This window comes from Hippoglossus stenolepis, chromosome 14 (genome assembly GCF_022539355.2).
Source record: "Hippoglossus stenolepis isolate QCI-W04-F060 chromosome 14, HSTE1.2, whole genome shotgun sequence".
Taxonomy (NCBI): domain Eukaryota; kingdom Metazoa; phylum Chordata; class Actinopteri; order Pleuronectiformes; family Pleuronectidae; genus Hippoglossus; species Hippoglossus stenolepis.
This window is the reverse complement of record NC_061496.1, coordinates 23,430,187-23,446,591: the sequence shown is the minus strand read 5'-3', so window position 1 is coordinate 23,446,591 and position 16,405 is coordinate 23,430,187. Positions and strand designations below refer to the sequence as shown.

Sequence of the window (16,405 nt, the reverse complement as noted above, 5' to 3'; positions counted from 1 at the left end):
TTATTATATTGCTTATTCTAGCTTAAAAGATAGAACTTTTACTAATCTGAGGTGGATCAATGATGTGTTATATAGTGTGTGGATCTGAATGTGGTGTCATGAGAGGACTGTTGGGCCTTGGCTGATCTACGCACTCCGAGTGTCTGGTATCTAGTATTCTAGTTTCTCCCCCCTGATATGTTACCTTATATGGTTTTACCACACACCTGTATGTTGTATATGTTCAACCCCCCCACCAGCTCCAACACATATGACGTCATCTTATATCACGACTGTCAGGTCAGTGGAGAACAAGGAGAGGCCGCGCATGCGCACAAGCCCTCGGGTAAAAAAAACACCCGGAGCGTCACGGTCCTGAGCAGCAGCCGCGTGCACCATCACAGAGAGAGAGAGAGAGAGCTAGAGAGAGAGGGGGAGATGGAGAGAGCTAGAGAGGGAGGAAGAGAGAGAGGCAGAGAGGAGAGAGGGAGGAAGAGAGAGAGAGAGAGAGAGAGAGAGAGAGAGAGAGAGAGAGAGAGAGAGAGAGGGAGGAAGTGAGAGAGGAGAGGGGGAGGGAGGGGGTGAAAGTGAAGCAGCATCACCGCCTTTTTTCCATCCAGCATCTTCACCCGCCGGCAGCCAAGTCGAGTGGGAGCTCAGTCACAACTCGTCCTCCCTGCGTCTAGAGTTCCCCTTCTTCCTCCACCTACCTCCTCTTCCTTCTCCTCCTCCTCCTCCTCTTCGCAATGTCCGTGTCCAGTGACTTCGGGAACCCGTTGAGAAAATTCAAGCTGGTCTTCCTGGGGGAGCAGAGCGGTGAGTGAGAGAAGACATGTTTGTTTCTCCTGGAGGAGAAGTTCTCGCGAGTCAAGTTGAACCCGCTGCACCTGCTGCTGCTGCTGCTGCTCAGTCAGCAACTCACACAACATGGAGTTAGCTTTAGCTGCTGCTACTGTCGGGGCTGCGCTTCCTCTCTCAGCTTGAAAGCTTTAAAGTGAAGAAGAGAGCTGCTTCATCTCTGTTAGTGATAGTGAGGAGGAAGAGGAGGAGGAGGAAGAGGAGGGTGGGGGGTCCTTTAATCAAATTACCAGCGTAATGCTTCACACAATAGATTGGAATGTGTGACATGAAGCCCCCTTAAGTGTATCATTAATATAACAGAGGCTTTTATAATGATGCTAATTATAACCTTGGAACGCGTTTAATTAGGCTTTTATTTTGACACGCCCTCTAATAATCATTTATCAGTTGTAAACGAGCAGTGCTGTGTAAATGAAACTGACTGTGCAGCCTGATGCTGGTGATGATACAACTTGGTAAATATTCCTGTGTGTGTGTGTGATGGGACACACCCAAGTTGTCAGTGGCGATGAGATAAGTTGTTTGGCTGCGGTATTGTTCCAGTCAGTGTGCCCGCTGAGGAAAGGAGCATTCAAAAAGAAGATCTCCTCTTTGTCCTGCCCTTCTCTCCTAGACATAGCTGAGCTCGATTTAAGATCAAGGTTAGGTTATTTAGTTCAATCGTGTCAAACAAAAATACAAAATCTATATAAGCAAATAAGAAAAAGTGGACTCTAACAACAAATGTTCAAAATAAACAAATCTTGTCCAAAAAGGACTAAGAAGGAGTAAATTCTAATTTAGTCATTCCCCCTTTTTTCATATTTCATCAAAATATTCTGTGAAATGCTGCAATATTCCAGCTTTCAGCATAAACAGCAACATTCGTGACGCATTAAGAGCAGATTAAAAAAAGCAAACAAGCATTCACGCATCCTATCCCCTGTCCTACTGTGCAATAACATCAATATGAGATTCAGATTAGTGGATGGAGACGTTTCTGTCTCATCCACTAATCTTTGTCTCAAATAAGGAGATTCTTAAGATTGAATTAAGATCCAACAGAAAACTTGATTGAGGTTCACATGAGCAGACACAATATCTGAAATTTGTCTCAGTGATCAAGTCCAAAGAAGAGTCTAATGAACACAGCAGAACTGGTCAGGATAATTTATCTTGTGCTCCTTATTTCTCCAAAGGAGGGTTTAAGAGAAAGAGAAAGAGAACAGAATTGAAAATGAAAGTCAAAGAAAAGACAATTGTGCACAACAAAATGTTCCTCTGGATAGGATGACTAAATGTATGTTCTTTTTCATACTTGTTCTATGAATTATTGTTTTTGTATGAAATGTCAACATGAGAATCAGACATTACTGCCTCATTTCATGGAATATCAGTTATCTGTTATTTTAACCTCCATCTCAAGCATCCCTCACCCAAACCCTCAGACAGTCTAAAGCTGCTCCTTCTCTGAGGTTTTCAGTGGCAACAAAATTGTCTTCCACAAGATCACACTAAGCTGAACTGAGACCTGACGTGAATCTTTAGGTTTATGTTGTCTTTGTCAGGGCAGGTCTGTGCATGTGCTAATTCACAGGTCTTGAGCTGCCAAATGAACCACATTAGTCATGGTTCAGTCTTTCACTAGGTCCCATTGATCATCCACTATAGTGGGGTCATGCATTACATGGTATATTGTTCAGTTTAACACGGCGTGGCATACTCAATTATCTAAATAATAGTACAAAAATATGCGCTCTTAGCTGTACAACCAAGCATTTGCTGAAGGTCTCGCAACCAACTAAGATTCGGTTTACAATTACATAAAATGGTGAAAAGCTGAAAATCGTTATATGTTATAGGCCTAAAACTGTGTTTTAGCACATTAACATGAATAATGACTTAGTTATCAATTGTCATTATTTTTGTTGGTATATAAATACAAACCTCAGGTCACTGTTGTTAGGTTTTACTCAGGCAATGTCATGATATGAAGTGCCCAGCAACAATCCAAAGGAGATTTGGCTGCACAAACATAATATCATGCAGTGTATTCACCAGAGCACAGAGCTTGCTGAACGTTTGAATGTTAAAAATTATAGTCCAACTGTGGAGATAAAGACACATCATTTCCTATTCAGTGAAAGATAAAGCATTAAAAATAAGTTATAGGTTTTAGAATTAAACAGCAAGAATGAAATCTCAGGCAGACAAGAATACATTTATTTTGTTGTTGCTCTGTTTGTGTGTGTGTGTGTGCGCAGAGCTATATAAAGAAAAAATTTAAATAAATAAATTTATTTTCAGCTTGTGCAAACCTCATTAATTCATACTTCATTTCAGTCGTTGCTCATCTATATTGTCTTTTAGATACAGAGTCAGTAACTGATCTGCAGAGGCAGAGACCGCAGGTGTTGACATACAGTAGGATGTGGATGTATGTAGAGTGACACAGGCTTTTGGAAACAGACAAAGCTCTGTGAGGCTGTTTACGTCCGCTGCTGCTTCCGTCTCTTTTGCTCCTCTCGGTGAAAGTCTTTTGTGTTCAGCTTGTTTTACTCTGTAATGTGTAATACAGGTAATGGTGACTCGGCAGTCTTAAATATCTTAAAGTGTCACAAATGTTTGTGTGTGAGATGTGAACATAAACTGGCTGTTACGGACTGAACAGCTCAATTATTGATGAAGAATAATGAATCACTTCTCATGTGGCACAATTTCCTTTTGTCTTTGTTATACCTTGAACTCATCGTGATCAACATCTGGTCTTATATGATTCCTTTGTGAGGTGTGTTACTTCCCTGACAAATAGAGATAGGAGGGCATCTATCAGTGCGTATATTTATATCTGTCCTAATGTTGGAATAAGACACAACCAGCTAAAATCGCAGACACAGATTCCTCCCCTGAAAGGCAGAATTGGCATTTCCTGTAATTACAGTATTTCTCACCACAGTATGTTAATTATAGTCACTGCTGTAAAGTTTTATCAGCAAGATAAACCTTTGGCCTGATAAAATCCTGGATGTTTGTGAGAGTTTAAAAAGCGAGATGCTGTTGTTGACCTCATTCTGTAGTGTCTTTTGTGAACTAGTCTGGGCTGTTGAACGCTAAATGTCTCCGGAGATTCCACAGGTCTGTAGTGAGGGTCCCAGTCAGTGAGGAGGAGTGGAGTCTGTTATCAGTGTGAGTGGACTTTATTTGTCAACTCACTGCTCAGCCAGACAGCGGCAGCTGCAGCGCCAGACCCCGTGTTTGATTGGGCCGTCTCCGGTGGAGCTGCGTCTCTCTGACTTGTCTGTCTATAATTGCAGCTGGAGCCCAGGCCGGTGTGAAGAGTCAGCCTTTACAGAGGCTGCAGTGAAAAAAGGCCACTGCTCCTTTCTGGGTTGATGGTGCCTGTGTACAGTGAAGGCCCATAATTGTGGGAGTAGTGTCTGAAACAATGTGCTATAAAAGGAAAGATGGCATGATGTTCTGTTTTTCACAAAAGAACTGGCTAACGTCAGAGAGGTGGGGGCTCCAGATTAAGTGGGTGGAAGCAGGCAGAATGTTAAATGAGCTGTCAGGAAGTCTCTCCTCCTTCATACTTCTTCTGGTGTTTTCTACACCGCCGGTTCAAAAGAGGCTGACTAAAGATTTCCTTGACAAAGCTGAAGGCTGTAAGCAGACCACTCAGTTGTTTCCAAGCCTGTGTGCCCACTGTCCTGGTGAAGCAAGCATTTTGCTCTGCGATGTTCTGCATTTATTGGGTCATAGTGGTTTTTGCCATAGGCAAGTTTTCAAAGGAGCAATACTGCATGGTACTTTTGTTAAAGCCAATTGTTTGGAGGTAATCCCCTCTGCATGCTTCATTTCACAGTAGACAAACAGATGGGAATACGTTTGGTAGATGCATCTGCATGGCTGCCATGAGATTTTTGCTCGCTGGATCAAAATGCCATCTTCCATCTCTGGCTGCAGATTGTAAACCAAAAATACTGCTGAGTCACTGGACCAGTGTGCTTGAAAGTAGGGTTCAGTTGGTTGCCTAATGCAGCAATCACCGTGTTTCCAAGAAACAGATTTCTCAGTAAATGAGAAATGAGCACATTTCTTCACTGGGGCTCTGAAACCACAGATGCAGATATAGATACAACATGTTTTCACAGACATGCAATCACAATAACATGCATAGAAATCTCTGCAATGATAAGTGAAGGATAAGTGCAAGAATTTTTAAATCAGTAGCCTCACAATTCCCTCTGGATTTGTAACAACAGTAAACACCACGGAGGACTATATGTGTTTTTATCCATTTTTGCTTTGTGTAAGTTGTTTGGAGAGGTAATCTTATAAGGATATCACACATATCAGTTCATTAATATGGAAGGCTGTGGCTCATTATAGGAAAGAACCTGTCATGTTTGATTTTATAAAAGCTGCTTCTGGGACTGGATGCATATAGATAATGTATGTGGAGCCTGTATGTGCACTTACCTCCTCACAGAAGCTGAGACAAACATTCAGTGATGGGAATATCTTGTGAATCTATCTGTGTGAAACAAGAGGAGGTTGGTGATGAAATGTGTTGAGAACACTGCTGTGATTTTCATGTGGGTTGGTGTGCTGTGATGGTTTTGTCTCTAATGCTCCTTGTTACCTATATAATTCTAGCATAAGTATTGAAATAATAATCTATATTTAAATATATATATCTTAAAATATAAAATATTAGTGCAAAACACCTCACTTAGTGTGAAATAATCAGAGGTCACCCTCCATAAATGTTCTTGCCAAAGCTAAACACCTAATAGATGTCCATAAAATGTATACTTACAGATCTTAGTGTAAAAAGTTGAGCTTCAAGCAGTAGTTTATTTTAAATATGTAGGATACAGAATTTTATACAATACTACTCTATGAATGTCCCAAGATATTACCTAGTTTCTACCATCTTTTTCTTTTATGGACATTTTGGGGGACAATTATTAGAGCCCAACTGATTTATCATTCGGCTAATATGAGACTTTTGCAACTGTGTCAGTGTCTGTGTTTATGTTTGACGATATGCGCCAATATAGAAACTTTTATTTTACAGTATAAACAATGCAGGTACGATTTTAAAGCATTTATGTATACATATTCATCTTGTATATATTTAGTTGCATTTTAGTTTTTTTATCGTAAGGGTTTGATAATGACATCTTTATTTATTTTCTATATATATATTTATATTGATCAATCTATCAATATCATACATTTTTTACTCCCTTATATTGGCATCAGCCCCCAAAAATCCATATCTGTCAAGCTCTAAATTGTATGCCTTTATAGGACAGTGTCAGTAGAGGAATTAGTCAAAACAGGATATCTTTCATGTGCAAGTGCATGACATGCTCTGCAGAGAGCCCCAGGTGTGAAGGGTGGAGGAGGTGAGTTCAGTTGACTGAGCTTTGCAGGTTGGAGCTAATCATACGGCTGACAAATCATCTGTTGCTCTATGAAACAGATGATTCAATTAAAGAATATTAGGTTTGAATCTTAACCACACCTTCATAAAATCTTCTCTCTTGAAGGATCTGACAACAGAGACTGGATGCTCAAGGGTAGCACAGTCTACGAGCTGTGGAGTAAATGGAGTTACCAGACCTTTAGCTTGAGTGAGGGATTGAAGATCGGCTGTCGACACTGACTTGACAGAATCCCGATGTTGCAGCAGGAAGATTGAAGTGTGTGGGGGTCCAGGCTACATTCCTGAGCGGCATCTCTGTTTGCTGCGACATTTGTTAATCTGGCTGTGTCTAAAGATAACTGATCATCACTTTCATTTCACATCTCATTGCGTCTTCCCAGCATGTTCTTCGTCTGTGATGGATGGCGGGAAACAAGTCCCTGACAGCTTTGATCTGCTATTGATTGGCTCAGCTGCCTATTAGCGGGGGTAATTGATCAAAAGGCATCAATCCCAGTGACGTGTAGTCCCTCTGTTCATTTATTTAGGGCAGGAACAAATGTCCTGAAGCGTGTGTGTACTTTTTCAACCTTGGCTTTAAACAAAGATCCTCCTTACCTGTTTTTCTACTTTTCAACTCAAGATTCTAAGACAAAAATAAGGGCATTTTGATATTAATGTCTATGGCTTTATTGTTTTTAAACAAACTCCCATTTTCTGACTTGCTGCAGGAGCTGGTCTGCAGCAAAGGTTTAACAAACAAATAACAACTATATGTTCTGCACAGCTGAGTGGGTGTGTTCCCAAAGGCCCACGGGAAAGCACAGCCTCACTTCAAACTTTGCTCATAATAAAGTAGGATTGCAAATGTGTCTGCTGGCAATGAAGTGATGTAGGGAAACTGTCTGATTCAGTTCCGCTCTCCTATGTGCCAGTGAAAAGATTTTGGAAGCAATATCTGATGACACAGTTTTACAAAGAGCAGGAATAAAAATAGCGAGGGTTGGTGTCGCTTTTATTATAAATGTAAAGTCTTACCTTGTTATTTTAAAGAACAACTTTAATAAGGATCCAGGAACTTTTAAGTGCCACATCATTCAGCTGGAGAGACTGTGCACACCAGTCTCTCTAAATTGTATGTCTTAGAAATAGATTGTGCTCTCGCTTAATGTGGGAATCTTTCGAAGCAGAAAGAGAGTGAGAGAGACCAAGAATCCCATTTAAACATAATCCCAGTTGCTCAACCAGAACAGCTCTGTGAATAAAACTCCCACTGTGGAGGAAGGCTGTCATTTACCCAGCATGGGATGTGACACTCCACTGAGTTCAGCAGGTCTCCGTCGGTGTTTACCCTTTCACCAGCTCCCCAGATGAGCCCTCATCACGGGGATGCTTTAGCCTCAATGCAGCCTGTGACAGCCTTCACTTAACCTGCCTTGAAATTATTGTATTTGTAATGATTGTCTGTCATTTAAAAAAAATTATATTATTTAAAGGTTCAGTGTGTAAGATTTAGGTGAAAGGGATCTATTGGCAGGAATTTAATATTAAATATCCCTTGTGATGTTTTCACTAGTGTGCGATCAAACTAAATTATACGAAATTTAGTTTTCTTTACCCTTGAATGGGCCCTTTATATTTAGATACTTTATATTTACATCGGGATTATCTATATACATCTATTTACAGTAGCCCAGACTGGACAAACTAAACACCTTTTGAGTTCTTATGACAACTAAAGGCTGCCACAGGTTTGGAAAAGGAGGGTGAGGTGAAGGGTATTCAGCTGCGACATGCAACTTCACCACTGGATGTCATTAAATTCTACACACTGAACCTTTAAAGTTAGGGTTGGTAATCCTGGAAAAGCTAGCTAGAGCTGGCTACACTTTGAAAATATGCAGCAGATACATCCCAATCCCTCCCAAAGGCTGTATCGTCGAAGTCATGCGCCCAGAAACTCATGAACGTGCACTGCCTGACATGCAGGGCAGATTTGTCTGTGACTCGCTCGCTAACTTCTGACTATCGTCTTTGTTTGAGCACTTTATGGCTCTCTGGCTTGTGAAAACTCTGGTCATGTGCAGGGAAAACACTGGCAGGTTGCATTCAGGCAGGCAGGTTGGTGACAGACAGGTATGCCAGAAAATCACGTCATTCGGTCCAAAAGAACTGATTGATAGTTCTTATTGTAGTCCTGGCTACAGACACTGGCTATTTGTATTATTATTATTTCCCAGACAACTTTATTTATTGATGCACGTGCACAAAAGGTCACTCTCATGTTATACAGATTCCAAGTGACAGGTACACAGTAGGGCTGTAACGATTCATGAACCAAAAACGCTTCAGCGCTGTGCAGGAACCCGGAACCGGAGCGCGCCCTGCCGGCTTCAGTGCTGTGCGGGCAGGCAGGAACAGGAGCGGGCCCCGACTAGGCCAGGAGACACTCCAGCAGTGTTGTCCGCCTCTCTGCCTGCATCTTGAGAGCCTCCAGCTGCTGTATGCCCTTCGCTGCCTGCTCCTGGTACATGGCCATGTACTCCTCCGCCATTCGAACCAGCACCATCTCAGCCTGCAGGTCAGCGTCTCTGGCTGTGTTGAGCCCCCCGTTGGCCGTCACTTTGGCAATTGTCGATGGCCCGGGGTCTTCCAACAGCAGCCAGAGACGAACCCCTCACTCTTCATCATCTTTATTTCTTTAACACAGGCGCAGCATGCATCTAAATAACTAAACTTAAGGTGTCCAGCAGTTTCTGCTGGCTTCTTGGCAGCTCATCTTTCTTCCCAGTCTCTGTCTCTCTTCCATGTGTGTCTCTCCTTTTGTGGCATCTCTCCTGCTGTCTTTTAAACTTGAGGAGTAATCAGCTAACAGCCATCACCTTCACTGATTGCTCCCCTGGTACAGGTGGAGGTTCTCTCTGAGCCACATCCAAAGTATCCAATCACACTCCAATCCAATCACAACCCCGAGACCACAACCCTGCGTAATCTGAACCAACAGAGAAGTGACTAGTATCTTCAGATCAATGAGTGTGTGGGTCGGAGTGTATCGTTTGTTTTACCTTTACAAAAGTGCGTTGTAGAGTCTGCGTGTTGTCGCCACTCGGGAGGATACGCCTTGTCCCTACAGTCATAGTCAGGAGGAAATCATCTGGTGGATTGTTTATTCCCCTGTAGAGTTTCCCTGGAGCTGCCATACGGCGTATGCCAGACTGACTGACTGACTTGACCATCGATGGTACCGTGAGTGCCCTGAACATATTGTATATATGAACGCTGTTGTTATTGAAGCGACACAGATGTTTCTCTTTCTGTTTACTTTCCTGAGTTGCTGGTTTATAAAGATCTGCAGTAAAACCCGGAACAGATTATTGTTGTTGCATCTGTTTTTCGTTGTTTGAACTGGAAAGAGCTGAACTGTGGACTATGTAAATATATGGATTGAACTCTGGCCGTTGAGACTGTGGGAGACACGCACATATCATGGCTGTCATTACAGCAATAGTACACAGACTAAAGAGTGAAAGATGACTTCTCGCTTGAGAAAAAGAACTGCATTACATGCCACAACTACAGCTGCAACCATGAGGTCTAACTGTCTGCATGGATGGTAAAAATCTTATGGGCCATACCAGCAAGCGGTAGCGTAACAGTGCGAGTGAGCATGCAGCAAATACTGCTGCAAATAGCGCTGCACACGACAAGTTAGAGATCACATATGGTATTATAGGAAAAAACTTTGGGTTCATTATGACTTAACTGACGGGACAAATTAGAATATGGCAGGCTGTCACAGTCTTGATAAATAATGTTAAACTCTGATTGATGGCTATCAGGACATGAAGAGGATTTCAACAGTGTTTCAGAAAAAACCTACCAGCCCTTCCGGTAATGTTTTTAATCATTATGCTGTTCCAAACAGTAGACGTGGCTGTGTAAATACAGTATAATGTCGTATTTAGATGCCAGAGTAAGCACCATGCAGATGGTTGTGCAGGGTGTGGAAGCATTCTATGTTAAACTCCAGTTTAACAGACGTAAGAAGCTTCTGTGCGGCCACTGCAATGTAAAACTCTAAACTCTAATGCTTCAAACGCTTCTACTCCCAATGTCAACATATTCAGAGACAGCTATATAAAAATGAAAACCTTTTTTAAACAGATGCAAAATATGTCTTTCTCCATGCCTTTTGTGACGCTCATCCTGTCAGCATCCATTGATGGACAGGGAAGCATCTGCAGGCCTTTGTTTTTTGTCCTTTTATTTATTTTCTACTTCTCTGGAATCCAGATAACTCTTTAGAAGCTGATAAGTACTTTGTCCCACACATTGCGGAGGCTATGGGAGAGTTTAGCCTTGGAGCCAAAGCAAGCCTTGATCCCAAACACAATGGTAACAATGCTTGTTTTGTTCCTGCTGCAGAACAAAGATCTAAAGGTAAACAAGCAAGGATTTCATAATGTGACATCAGCCCTGAGTCAGCAGTTCTTTCCTGTTCAATCCAAATGCTCATAACTATATTTTATTTACACAACTGGTTCTGATACCAATGCTAAAATATGTTGTAGCTTATCTTCAAAACTTGATTAGGATACACTATATTCCTAAAGTCCCTATCTTTCAGCATTTTGTGTATTTTTCAACAAGTCATAATTAAAAACACAGGTCTGTTGTTGAGTGAGTAAAGCAGATTAAGGTCTGTATTATTGGGTGAATCCATTTGTCACCACGGAGCACAGACTGTACCTTTTAATGTAGTTCAGTACTCATGATCTTGGTCTGTTGAGAGGACAGATCCTGTTGGACCAAGCGGCCCCTTCAATATGATAAAGTTGTTTTTTTCTTACTCATAATAATTCTTTTTACCCATGTGGTGCATGTGAGCAACAGCAGATGCCAAGTCGGTCTGACCCACTGATTTCCCAGTGCACTTGAGAGAATCATATTTATTGGGTCTGGCTGTTTGCCAGGGTCAAACGTATGAGCTTGGAGTCTCCAGTATGCAGCCCATGTTGCTGCACTTTTTTTCTGCCCCAGTTTAAAAACATGGCCTAATGCAACTTAGGTTAGTCAGTGGGTCTGTGACCAAGTACATTTACTCCTTTGATGCATATGTATATTTGATATGGCAATTTCAGATTCATCTGGGTGGAAAGTGTGTCATACTAACATCATTAAAAGCAGACGTACACAGTATTCCTACAAGAGGATCAAACGGCTTACTGTGCCACACACTGACTCATTATAACCATTTACTGGCACTGCCAGCACTGCTTTTAAACAAAGAAATTATTCCAGAGATAAATTGATTAGACGGTTCAGAGTGTTGTGGAAATTTGTCATGTATGTTTGAGAGTTGCTTGTTCCCTGAATAATCCAAAAAGACAAGTGATGAATCATCTCTAATTTAATTCAAGCAGCGTGCAGAGATGGACTCAGATCTCCAGAACGTCTGCTTTAGGATAAATGGAAAACATAAGTAAGTTTAGGTTCAGCCGAACACTCTTCAGCTGTCATATGTTAACCCCTCACTGCCTGTGTGCCCGCATGTGACCAAAGATATCGCCCAATCAATATCCCCTCATTCTTTATAGCCGTTATCAGACATGAACTCAGGAAAATCTCTGGACAATGAGGTCGGGACTTTCTCTGGAATTTGCCTTTCACACATACAGCAAGAGAAGCGTTATTGTAATGTGTTGTCCCATCCAATGTTAAATCTTGTCGCTTCTTCTGCAACAATGAAGTTAAAACACTGCGTTGCGACATAATCAGGGGAAGAACCCTTCTCCTCTCTTCAGGGGTGTGTGTCTGCTCGTCTCTGTCGCTCTTCACACAAACTGACGATCACATTTATTTAGTTATTAATCGATGATGTTGGATCAAGAATCTGGATCGTTCCGGTCACTTTAACCAAGATGTCCTGTCTGTCCGTGTCACATCATGTCTCGAGTTGTGTGTAGCAGGTGAACTGCATGCGCGAAAAATGTTGGACTTTTCTTTATTTTCGGTTGGTGTTTATTGTTAATGTGTTATGTGAGCGCAGGTCGGCGGGGGAGAGAGAAGGGAGGACATGTGGTAAGGTAATACAGCACAGTACAAGGATACTGAACATGTAATGTGTTTCTGCCCTGATCCTGAAGCAGCATGTCAGGTCAACCTCTGCAAATTGAACGAAGCAGTCAGCAAAACCCGACAGTTTGTGAATGCACCTATTGGGGAAAGTATTTACCGAATTATTCGACATGAGCAACATTAAGTGGATGTGAGGCTATAAATGTCGATTTCTATACGTAATACTACATAGTTACACCTACATATTTTATATTTGCTGTGTTAAAAACTGCTTCTGCGCTTGTTCTCTGAGGCCGGGGACGATGAGAGATTGGTGTAACCGTCTCTTCTGGACACTTCGAACACCTGTTTGTGATTCCAGTCATGAGATTATCTCATAGGCCGTGTGCATTTACAGTCAGTTTCACAAGATTTACTTTGTTAACTCCATAACTTTTAAGTGAAAACACAAGAACATGAGTAGATCTGATAATATCTGAAGTACTACAACATACTGTATGTCTGGAAGAAGAAATAAATGAAAGCGTGTGTCCTGTTTTTTTGTCTGAGAGGATGCTGTTTTCATTTCTCGAGCCTCCAGCTGCCCTTTGCCTTGTGAGAATGGAATCTAATTTAAACATTAAAACGTCAAGTTGGTCGCTCTCGAGCCCTCTGGCCTCAAACAGCAGACATATGACTTCTATCTCTTTTCCTAGGGCAATCACAGACACCACAAGGGTCATACTGTGCATTTCAAAACTGGTGGCACACATTGGTTGGTGTCACTGTGCCCTTACTGTGTGTTTGTGTGGGTATGGCAGTGGCTTTTAGTAATGTCAAATGCCTCATTAGACTGCATGAGGGCTGAAATGGCTTCCTGAGTGCTTTGTGTGTGCACGGGAAACTGGGCCTTTGTTGAGTTTGAAAGCATGTTCATCCATTATTCAGAGGTATTGGTAAATGGACGCATCCTCGTAAGATTTCATTTTCCAGTTTCTCAACCGTCCATGAGACTCATTGGTAAAATAGTCTATCACAATAACTCTCTGCAAATGTTTTTTTTTTTCTATTTATGTTGCTATCTGATTCTGATGAGGCTACGTGGTAGTAACAGACAGAATCTGTCGCAATTAATGCAAAATACAGCTGAGGCTGATCTGAGGGTCATTAGTTTTGCAGGTATTGGGATAAATGGTTATGGTTGTAAAGGAAAAGTCAGGGACTCACCCAAGTTATTACAATCCATTTTGAGGAACAGTTGTTGAGACATTTCACTGAAAACCACGAGCCATTTATAATGGTGCTAGTGGAAAAGTCACTAATGACCAAAGTCATTAGGAGTCATCTTCAGGGAACAATGAATCTACATTGTACATTGAATGTACGTTTAAACCAAATCATTTTGTAAATGCTGAGCTATAAGTCAGGATTAGTGAAAGCTTTGCTGGTAAAACTGTAGGAAAAGTTAAAGGATTTACCAAAGTCACTAAGATTTATCCTCTTGTGATCCTGACTGCCAATGTCTTGGCAGATCAACCAGTAATGGCCTTCAACCTTGAAGAATCAATGTCTCGACATTTGCACAGCTAGCTTTCAAGAAGTTACATGATTAGACTGTTATTGATATGAATAAAGGTGATTTTATCTTGTCTTAGCTTAAATATAACTGACATGGTATATGTCAGCACATATAACTGTTAGTCACACAGATGTCTTCAATTGGCTGAAAGGATCTCAGCTATGGTTGAGGGTTAGGGTTAGAAATCATCTAAAATCACCACAACCTCTGCACTCACTAGTTATGTTCTAGGCGTAGGGAGATGTCAATCAAGCCCAGTCTACACCCACACAGTCCTGCGAGGTCCAATTAGATATGAAAACAGGTGAAAACACTTGTGTTGGAGGACTAGCCTGATCTTAATGAGGAGTAACTACCCACATTCTGCTTGACACATTGCAAATATGCTGTTTAAAAGTTGACCTTATCAGCCAAATGTAACCTGGTTTTACAGAACCATAATCTGCTGTTCTGCCAGTTAGTCCAGAAGAAATCAACCTGCAATACCAGTTTAATACAAACAGGAAACAATGCCTATCAGATTTCAAACTGTGACATATCAAAGCAAAATGTTTATCTAAGGATTTCATTTGGTGTTTTTTGTCTTTTCTATGCTCTCTAACCACCATTTCAAATTTATGAGTACCTCCTCTAGTACCTTTGTGCATTGCATTTTTTATCAATAGTGTGCAAGAACAGCAGACTCAAAAGTTAAGCAGTGTTTTATCATGCAGATCTTACTTTTTAAAGTATACTTAGCATGGTATAATTTACACACTGGAAGGAAACAGCTAGCCTTACTCGACTAAAATATGTACTTCCACATATTTCCAAAGCTGTACCATTCCAACAGCTTTCAATGTTATGTAAATTGGATAGTTTACTAAACACAAAGCAGGGTGTTAGGATTTACTTACTAGAAAGAAAAAACATAGCTGGTTAGCTCTTTTTCTTCTGTTTATCTGAGGTCGAGTCACAGGGGCAGCAGGCTAAGCAAGGTATTCAAGGGCGTCCCTCTATCCAGCAATGCTTTTCAGCTCCTCTTGGGGATTCTGAGGTGTTCTCCGGCCAGATGGGATGTGTGCCCCGAACAACCTCTTATGGCTCCTTTAGACGTGAATGAGCAGTGGCTCTATCCAGATCTCAAAGGCTAACCCCAGCCAATCTATGGAGGATGGTCATTGGCGTCTTGTATCTGTATTCTGATTATTTACCCAGAGCTTATGTCCATAGGTGAGGGTTGGAATGTTGATTGACTGGTAAATCGAAAGCTTTGCCTTCCGGCTCAGCTCCCTCTTGAACACAATGGTCTGGTACATTACTGCTGACGCTGCATTAATGTTCCTGTCTATCTCCATCCTCATCTCACTTGTGAACTAGACTCTTTGTACTCTTATGGAAGAAACAGTCCATCCTGTTACACAACAGTTTTTTCAAATGAGAGCTGTAACAAGGCATCTGACAATCAGATTCTCCAGTTGCTTAATGTCCAGCATCAGAAGATAGGGGGAATTACCTCATGGTAGATTTGTCTCAACTAGAATCTCTTTTTTAACACAATGTTTGGTGAATTGATAAAATATTCAGATTAGTCACTAATTGTGCAACATCAGGAAACAATCATGAATGCAAACAATTAATCAAAGTAAGATTGATACAAGTTTTATCTCTAAAAGATTTTTCAGCGCTCTTAGGGTGACACTTTCTTTTTGATTTGTTAGTGCATGTAATTCGTTAACTTAGACTGAAGGAGAGATTTAAAGGCCATCTGCTGTTTGCCATTCTCCTGTTGTGTTCTTTATGCCAGCTGCTATGACTATGCACACAGAATCAAGAGTCAATATCTCTCCCACTGGTCTGTATCTCCTCCGATCTCCTCCAGATCTCTGTGCTCTTCTTCCTCTGCAAGGACAGACATAAATAACCACTTATTTTCCTCTGTTCCTCCATTCATTGATAAATATTAGATATCTGCCTCTCTCCAGCATGCTGAGCTCCCATCCGAGTGTCGTGCAAAGGCAAGGCATTAAACCCACTGTTTTATTTTTATCCATCTCTCTGTGAGTGGGAGCCGGGCCTATGCAGAATGCACTGCCATGCTCTGATTGGCTGCCAAGTCCTCAAGGGTATTCCATGATGGCTGCCACCAAGTGACCAGCAGTGTATTTACAAGGGTCCTTGGTACACATAGTCAGGGCGAGATAGTCAATTGTGTTTATTATTACGCTTTATAAAGCTCATCAAGAAGTGGCACTTGGATGTTTGGTGCACTATGTATATGCATTTTCTCTTCCATAGATACATCTTTAGGATCTTTAAATATAATTTATGAATTCATGTTTTGAGCCATAACAACCTTTTAAGACCTTGCAAATGCATTTCAGTCTCTGTTGTTTAACACACATTTTCCCACATATACACAATATTAATATTCTGCCAATGCTGAAATAGACAATGATAGATTTTGTCATTAAATGAGTGGCAATATTTCTTATTTTAAGAGAATAGTTTCTGTCACATCCGTTAAATACAATCAT

General features: G+C 41.2%; 1 protein-coding gene across 2 annotated transcripts in view; it reads left to right on the top strand.

The window, feature by feature from the left end:
* Window positions 1-524: 524 nt before the first annotated feature.
* rab6ba (RAB6B, member RAS oncogene family a) overlaps window positions 525-16,405 on the top strand; it is a 49,577-nt gene continuing 33,696 nt past the window's right edge. Inside the window, exon 1 of one of the 2 annotated variants that reach the window (XM_035177513.2) lies at window positions 525-795. In XM_035177513.2, coding sequence (XP_035033404.1) covers window positions 726-795 — 70 coding nt within the window. In that variant the 5' untranslated portion in view covers window positions 525-725. The remainder of the gene's footprint in view (window positions 796-16,405) is intronic. The other variant, XM_035177514.2, reaches the window with a different exon arrangement.